The sequence below is a fragment of the Acartia tonsa genome, chromosome 11, assembly GCF_053477335.1.
Source record: "Acartia tonsa isolate MP-2025a chromosome 11, ASM5347733v1, whole genome shotgun sequence".
Taxonomy (NCBI): Eukaryota; Metazoa; Arthropoda; class Copepoda; order Calanoida; family Acartiidae; genus Acartia; species Acartia tonsa.
The window spans coordinates 21,197,663-21,205,758 of record NC_137270.1 but is presented as its reverse complement, the minus strand read 5'-3'; the positions used below and the strand labels follow the sequence as shown (position 1 = coordinate 21,205,758).

At 34.8% G+C, this 8,096-nt stretch overlaps 2 protein-coding genes across 2 annotated transcripts; one reads left to right on the top strand and one right to left on the bottom strand.

Moving 5' to 3' along the window:
* Window positions 1-399: 399 nt before the first annotated feature.
* Window positions 400-1,819, bottom strand: LOC145331180 (uncharacterized). The gene is made up of 2 exons (XM_080175803.1): window positions 1,566-1,819; window positions 400-1,361 (listed from the first exon to the last, which is right to left on the bottom strand). Exons 1-2 carry the CDS (start codon window positions 1,780-1,782, stop codon window positions 400-402), a joined length of 1,179 nt encoding a protein of 392 aa, XP_080031929.1. The 5' UTR covers window positions 1,783-1,819.
* A 344-nt stretch (window positions 1,820-2,163) lies between these two features.
* Window positions 2,164-7,897, top strand: LOC145331179 (solute carrier family 49 member 4-like). The gene is made up of 8 exons (XM_080175801.1): window positions 2,164-2,248; window positions 2,719-2,826; window positions 3,442-3,565; window positions 5,077-5,147; window positions 6,280-6,357; window positions 6,596-6,669; window positions 6,898-6,997; window positions 7,808-7,897. The coding sequence occupies exons 1-8, from the start codon at window positions 2,204-2,206 to the stop codon at window positions 7,895-7,897; spliced, it is 690 nt and encodes a 229-aa protein (XP_080031927.1). The 5' UTR covers window positions 2,164-2,203.
* Window positions 7,898-8,096: the final 199 nt, after the last annotated feature.

The window sequence follows — 8,096 nt, the reverse complement described above, 5'->3', positions numbered from 1 at the left end:
TAGTATCTTACCCAAAAGGACCTGAGTAATTTACCTACGTAATAAGGTATTATAACATATAAATAAATTAATCTGTTAGGGCTATACTTATTTGTAATATTTTATATCAAATATTAAGGAAACTTATTAGCCATGTGTAGTTGTATAATACATTATACACATTTTACACAACATAAAGAATCAGTAATCTTAATCTTAATTTTCACATTGAGGGTTAGTAGAAGGTGTTAGTAATGGTTATCAAAAAGTTGGAAATGATGGAAATAACGTCTGCTAACTAACTTAGTGCATAAATGTTCTCAAAACATAAGGTGAAAAAAAGAAGAATTTCTGATTAGGACTATCATAATCACAATATAGTGATTTAATAATTAAGACAAGACAAAACTATACTGTCCTTCATTTGGTAGGTGCTGAATGTGCTGAAGTGACGGCTGCTGTTGCTGCTACTGCTGCTACTGTCGCCGCTGCTGCGGCCGCGGTCGTGGCTCTGGTACTCGCTGAGGGGGTGGAGGCTGGAAGTGTAGGGGCTGGTCCTGCGTTGGCACCAGCTGCCGCACCGCCGAGTGGCGGGAAATCTCCTACTCCAGCTGCTTCTGCATCCTCAGCACGTGTAGCCAGTCCAGGGTCAGCACCACCATCCTCTGCAGGTTGCAGCTTGGCTGCACGGTCAGCAATCTGAATTAATTCCGTTATATTAATTTTGAGATCATTGAATAAGCTGTGGTTGGGGACATTAGATTCAAATGCACTCAATACCAGGGATTTCGCGGCAAGCAGGGAATTGATGTCGGGTAGCGGTTCAACCAAGCCGTTGAGCGTAGGAGAAAATGGGTTAGAAACTTTTACCCATTTTCCCCTATGGCCCTTGGGCATGAAGGAAACTCCAGCCGATGTCGTCTTACACTTGTGGGCGATTCCCGCCGTGTGTAAGAACGACATCGTCTGTCTGTTGACGTCGGCGAGATCGTGCGACACTCTCAAGTGAATTTTGCTGTCATACTTACAGGCAGCTGCATGGTTGGACCATTGTGAGCGATCGGCGGCTCTTTTCTCAAGTGCTGCCAAGTGGCTGCGTTTGTTCAGCATAAACAGATAGAGGCTTCTGCGGCTAAAAAAACGAAAAATCATAGGGGGAACAGATCCCTTCTTGCCCTGCCCCAAGGGGTGGGCATATTCGACACAAGCAAAAAAACTTGTATCGAACGGCGCCGCTTGACCTGATTCTATCATCGACTGAAGTACGGGTTGTACTACATCACAGAACACCTCCACAACATCCGGAGTCTTCTGGCGCCAGGGGGCCTGATACCCATAGATTCTCAGCGCCCACGAGCGCTGACGCTGCTCGCGTCTCACAGCTGAAATAAGATGATGGTAAGTTAGGTATTTATCGCACTCTCTGTCTTCATTTCTCAGTTTAAGATATAAATCAATTTGTTTTTCGCATGATTTAATTCTAAGGTCTGTAGTTTCGTCTGTAGTGAGGGAGGGATTGGTCAATTGGGCCCTAATTTCGTCAAGCTCTGTCTGATATTTTCCCTGTATATTCTCAATTCTCTTACCTATAGATTCCAATTGTAGATTCACGTTCTTGAAACTCTCTGCCGCGTGGTCTGTGTGTTCCTTAATTTTCAGAGAAACACTCTCATCAATCAAGGCTCTCATCCTAAGCCAAGCCTCAGGCTTCAGATTCACACCGCCGGCACTATCCGCCGGTTCAGAATCAACTTCACAATCGGCTAATGTAGCCTTCGTGGCTTTAGTTGGTTTCTTGCTCATGCTCGCTCCAAGGATAAAGACAGACTAAGAGAATAGAGAGAGAATATACGTAAGCGGGGAAAATACCCGACCAATGACGTACGGGTTACCAATGTAGTTGACCAATGAGAAGACGCCAGACAGCTAGCACATCCAATCACCAGTCTCCACCGGGAACTCTCAACCAATCACAGGCTTCCAACCAATCAGGCTTCCAACACTATAAGTGTGTGTGTATGTGTGTGTGTGTGTGTCACGTAGGCCCTCTTCCACTAGTGTAGATGGAGTGGGGGGAGGAGGGGGGGGTGGTGAACTCAAGAAGTGGGTAGAAAAAAGGGAAGCTGATTCTACATTAGATGCTTCTCGTTTGACGGACACTAACTAACTAACTGTTAACTTTGCAATGTTTCCTTAAGCAAAGAACTTGTACATTTTAGATACAATGGAAAAAGAAAACAAATGTATTGATCTTGAAATAGAAAAGACGGTAAGATTTTAATTGATTAAAAAACTCAAAAAGTATTATATATATATATAATATTAAAAACGAAGCTTTTCTGTGATTAAGACTCGACCGTACATCCGTCTGTACATACATTACAGCTAGTTCTTTTCGTTAATTATATATGTTAGATTTACCCTGTCTATTAACTGTTATGTATGTACGGAGGGATGTACGGGCGTAATTATAGAAAAGCTTCGCTTTTAAAAAGTATATCTAGACCAAACTTTTTTGTAATTAACTTTTTTATGATATCATTTGATGTTTGCAATTTTGATTCCTTGCACAATAAGGTACAACATTTTAAGCGAAACAATCGAGTCTTAAAAATGTGTATGTCCTAAAGAATCATGTAATTATACAATTTTCTTGAAAGTTTACTTGGAACACTTGTACTTTTATATGAATCTCACAAGTAGGAGAATTCTAAAACTACATATTTATTTAATTATAAGGCCGTGTTCAAACGTCGATGGTATATTCTTGTTTTGTTTTCAATTTACACAATGTGGAATTGTGCCATATGGAATACCTGGGGACCCGTAGCTGCCACAGCAAAACAGGTACTGCAGTTATGTACAAAATAAATATTTTTTGTACTTTAGGGAGTGTTTAAACGTCGATGGTATATTTTATCCTTGTTTTCCTTGATGACAATGTTTCAATGCGCTGTCTGGAATACGTGGGGACCAGTTGCGGTGACAGCAAAACAGGCATAACATTTTTTAATTTCAATCTTCATTCTGCCTAAATTCACGACAATTGGCATTTAAAGTGATTGTGAAATTTTGTTTTGTGTATGTTTATCATAAATGTTTATTATTGCATTGTCTGTAAAAGATTAGAAGTCTAGTTTTATGATTCATTTAAGATGATATTTTGTTTTTCAAATTAAACAAAAAGGTTCTACAAAAGAGATTTTTCTAATTTATAAAAAATGAAAATTTTATAATAGATCACTTTCAAATTTCCAATGTTTGTAAATAAAGAAGATTAACCTTCAATCTTTGAAAACCCTTATTTTACCATCACCCCCCCCCCCAAAAAAAAAAGCTTGGATGTCCTTGAGGAAACCCTATAATAAAATTGTGTTTATTAATTAGTATGACCAAGAAATTTGAAACAATGACAGTTTGGTTAAGCAGACTATGACCGCCCAAGTATTTATATTATTTCAGTTATATGGTTGGACAGATGGGACTATCACTCTATTTACCCTGTGGGGCTGCTTAAACTTTCCTGTATTTTTCCTACCCTCTGCATGGCTACTTGGAAAAAGCCTGAAATGGTCCATTATTATAGGTACATATTTGTTTTTAATGCAAAATTTTGTACAAGTTTGCTGTGTTTGTATGTTGATTGTACACGGTTGGTTTTTTATTAAATGAATAAGTTAGGGTACAATGTTTGGCACTTTCGATATAAGTAAATGATAATAAAAAACCCATAGAATGCGATAATAACTTCAGAAAAATCGAAGAAAATAGTTTTCATACTTAATTAACGTTTTTAAGTTTTTCTTCAAAAAGTTTAGATAAGATGCCTTTAAAAGTCGTCTATGATTTTGTCAGGGATAAAAATGTAACTTTAAAATAAGAATTACAACATATTTTTTCAATTAGTACAAAGTAAAATTTTGAACATTTTATTGATCAGTATATTTTTTAAAATGTGAAGTAGAAACCTGAATATTTTATCATGAAAATTGTGTTATGATTTGATTGTCTGCTAGATTACAAGAAAAAAGATACTGACAGTACTTGTTGGTTCTTTTAAAAAAATTAGGTAGATTACTTTCAGAACCCCTCTTTTTGCAACGTTATTTCAATAGAACAGAGCCGTAGTCTTAGTGTACTCAATATCTAGACAGCCAACCATTGTTTTAGAATTGTTCAATTTTTTTAACTTCTGATAAAAACAGAATTAATGGTATTTTTGTAAATATTATACCTCCAAGAAATGGCTATACTTCCCAATCATACATGTAGTTCTATGAAAAGAATCCTTACTGCCTGACCAATGTAATTTTACTTTACTTGAATTTTCAAATACTTAACTTAGTTTTATTTTTAAGTAGTGGCTATAGATGTATTTAGTGTACCTTGAAATCAATAAGTAGATATATTATAACTTAATGTTACACCAGATTTGCATGTTCTTTAATAAAGTTAAACATGCAGCAATCTAAAATAAATATTACCCTCATCCTCCCCCTAAACCTATCCCCTCACTTCCCACTGGACGAACCAACTGGCCAATAAATGAGTTCCATGTACTTTCCCCCGTCATACTACATCATTCTACATCCATTAAGCAAACGAACTTTTAATAATTAGTCAAATCCTATTGTCTGAACTAGCTTTACAAAAGTTGAATGACTGTACGACTTGCTTAGCAAACCCTAGTCAAAAACTGGCCTAAGAAATTTTATATTATTTCAATCAATGATAAAAATGCAGAGTTTAAGATCAAAAGAACATGTCTAATATGTCTCAATTGAAGTTAAGAGATAACGTTTACACACTGACAATCATAAAGACACACATATTCTACATGTAGAAAGAAAATCTTCGCTCTGAAAATACGGGTATAGTCACTTACGTGGCATTCTTCGTATTTTCAGAGTAGCTTTTCTCCTATTCCTAGCCCCTGCTGCGGGGAACTCTAACCCTGTGGGGCCAATTGCCTAACCCTAACCTAAAATAACCTAGCCTAACCTATTAAAAGCCATTTTAAAAATACGACGAATCGCCCCTTAAGGGGCGTTGCCACGAAAGGGACTGTTCCCGAAAATACTTTTATATCATTCCTAGGTGGGTTACTCATGGTGATAGGGTCTGGTATAAGAATCATCCCCCTATTTTTTGAGAATCCTAATCAAGAGGTAAATTTTTTAAAAGCGAAGCTTCTTTATAATTAGGATCGGTACGTACGTTCTTCCGTGTTGAACGGATAGCTTTTTTTATTTATTTAGACACGTTAATAATCTGATTATTCTGTTTTTTTGGAATACTGATTCCTAGGACAACAAAGTACATTGTTATAAGCGAAGCTTCTCGAAAATCAAGTCCTAAAACTGTTAGCATGTCCTTAAACAGTATCCAGTATTTAAGCAATTTTACAACAAACTGTTTAACTTAGAACGTTGAACAAATAAATGTTAGCATGGTTGCGCTCTGTTAGGAAATAAATAAATATGCTTGCTCTAAATCCCTTTTTAGAAAGCGTCCTTGTATTACACAAAATTATACTTGTTTTCATATAAAGAAGAATGTTTCAATTGTAACTGTAATAATGTTTCACAAACTTTCAATTAAATGTCAAAGACAAAATTCCTAAAAATTGTTGATTCTAGGAGACGAAGAAAGTCCCTCAAAAAATCAGCATGTTACGTCATAAAAACGAGGGATTATCCATCTCTTTTTAGGGGTTTTCTTTCCCACTCCTCCTCTCCTCATCCCTCATTTTTATGACGTTAGAATTTTTTTTGAGGGACTTTCTTCGTCTTTTTTTATTCTATTTTTAAAGTGCAAAACTTTTATGTAACTGTTCAATAAGAAATTTTAAAGAAATAAATGAATGTATATTTTCAAAAAAGTTTCAATAAATTGAGAATATGGTGGAGGGGGGAATTGTTTATCTTTCTATCCCTTACCATGCTGAGCCTATACGTGCAGTGCCCTAACCCTTTTGGGCTAACCAGTGCCCAAGATAACCTAAAATGGGGGGGGGGGGGGTTAAGATACTTTGTGTGATAGCGCCAATAAAAACCTCGAACACATACAAGAAAACATACATGATTCTCTATAACTTAAAGGTTTAAAGGGATTAGACACATAAATTTTAAAAATCTACCCTCAAACCTATTGACAAATCTGCTCCTATTTAGGTTTAAAGGGAATCAACATTAAATTCATTGTTGTTTCATGGTTGTTATATTTAAACTTACACTGGACACCTGAAACTCTAATTCAGGTTTAAAGGGACTAGGCATCAAAATAAATTTGAATACCTAGGTGTTTCTGTGGTTGTGTCATATTGGAGCTATCCTCAACACAATCCCTGGACCTATTGCTATGTCTGCACCTATCCAGGTAATTGAAGCAATTTAGTAGCAAAATTTTAAAAATAATTGCTCAGTAAATCTTTATAGAAATAAAAATCATTGCCTGGAATTAGATGAAAACTTTGCGACTTAAGCAATAGCTGATTTGTATTTCTAATCAATCTTAAACAAAATCAAGAAGATAAAATAGATTAATTTATCTTAATTTCTGATTTTTTATTGAACTAAAACTGCATGAAGATTCATAATCATAATCTTTGTTTCAGATATCCTCAGTTTGGTTTCCCCCCATGGAAAGATCTCTAGCTACTAGTATTGGTCAGATGTTTAATGCTCTTGGAAAGTCATTTCAATTTTTCAATTTTTGGTTTGCCTAGAACGACCAAGCCAATATTGCTTGTCTCACTTCAACAAGAGACAAAATGAATTGAAAATGATAGATGAAAGCGAAATATATCTACATGTCTTAGAATAGTGTATTTTAATTAAGAATAGGTTAAAACATTCTAACTTTAAATTAATGGCCTAGAATTGTCAAATTGAAATAACTTATCACCTGTATAAAAGGTGTTGGAGTATCCTTTCTGTTGGGATCTGGAGTTGTTTCTAATAAAGAATTAACACAATGCGAGGAACTTTTATTAAATTATAGCTTTATACTTGCCCTTGTAAAGTATCTTTGCTTTTGCTTTGAGAAGCCCCTAAATAGTCTGGTTTTAATTGTAGTATTCCCTTCTATAAGTAGTAAGATTTTTTTTAGATTAATATTTTATTAATTAATAAGATTTGATTAAATTTTCCTTCTTAGGTAAGCTTATTATAGGTTATTGGATGGTTTATAGGTGTAATATTCTTAAATTTAAGAATTATGGTTTAGGCTATTTTTCTGTTTTTCCCTACCAATGAAAATTTAGTACCCCTTTTGTCTATTCTACAAAATTATTAAGAATTCACATAAGTCATATGTTCAATATATAGGTCTTAAAATTTTTATAATTTTAGAAAGTTTTAGGAAGATACTGTGCAGCTAAATACAACTTCACTTTGTCAGGGATAAAAGTTGTCAATATTTTTCATTACAATATTTAAGCACCCGCTACAATTAATTATCATTTTTAAGTAAGCTTCCAACTGGTTATATAATGTTTTAGTTTTTGTCATTTCTGTTTTAAGAAAATCTGATTCTACTTTGCGACCTTGTCCTTAGCTTATTTATACATAGGGACAAGGAAGCAATAACCCGGATAACCAATAACCAAAATTATAACCAACATCCTTTAAACCTCTCTTTTGTTATATCCAAAAACCAGTCTAACCCCATGTTCACTCATAAAATATGTTAAAAATTTTGTAAATTTTAAATTTAATGAATTATTAGCCTTTTCATCAAAGTAATTTCTTTTTCCGTTTACCAATACCAGATTTAAGACTAGTATTCAGTATTTTTAAAAATATATACAACTTATTTTTTCCTTCAGAATGACTTATCAAACCAAGAGCAAGAAATATTCAACCTGCTATTGATCCAATTTTCAGTTTCTGTAGGCAGGCAAACTATAGAACAGTAATGTTAGCTGAGTAATTCAGGGAGGGAGACATTTGGCTGTTTGTTACACTAGTCCTTAAAGTTTTATGATAATGTTTTCTTATTCGTTGGCTTAGCAACGTTGGGGACTTTATTGAAGTATGATTGGTTGGTTCACTATGTTGAGTGACCAAACGTTACAACCACTGATTGTAATCTACAGAAGGCAAACTTTATTGGGA

Coding starts and splice junctions, on each gene's coding strand:
- LOC145331180 (XM_080175803.1), bottom strand. CDS start 1,782: ATGAGCAAGAAACCAACTAAAGCCACGAAGGCTACATTAGCCGATTGT. Junction 1,362..1,565: donor TCTACAATTGGAATCTATAG/GTAAGAGAATTG, acceptor ATCTTATTTCAG/CTGTGAGACGCGAGCAGCGT.
- LOC145331179 (XM_080175801.1), top strand. CDS start 2,204: ATGGAAAAAGAAAACAAATGTATTGATCTTGAAATAGAAAAGACG. Junction 3,566..5,076: donor GAAATGGTCCATTATTATAG/GTACATATTTGT, acceptor TATCATTCCTAG/GTGGGTTACTCATGGTGATA. Junction 6,670..6,897: donor CAGATGTTTAATGCTCTTGG/AAAGTCATTTCA, acceptor CTGTATAAAAGG/TGTTGGAGTATCCTTTCTGT.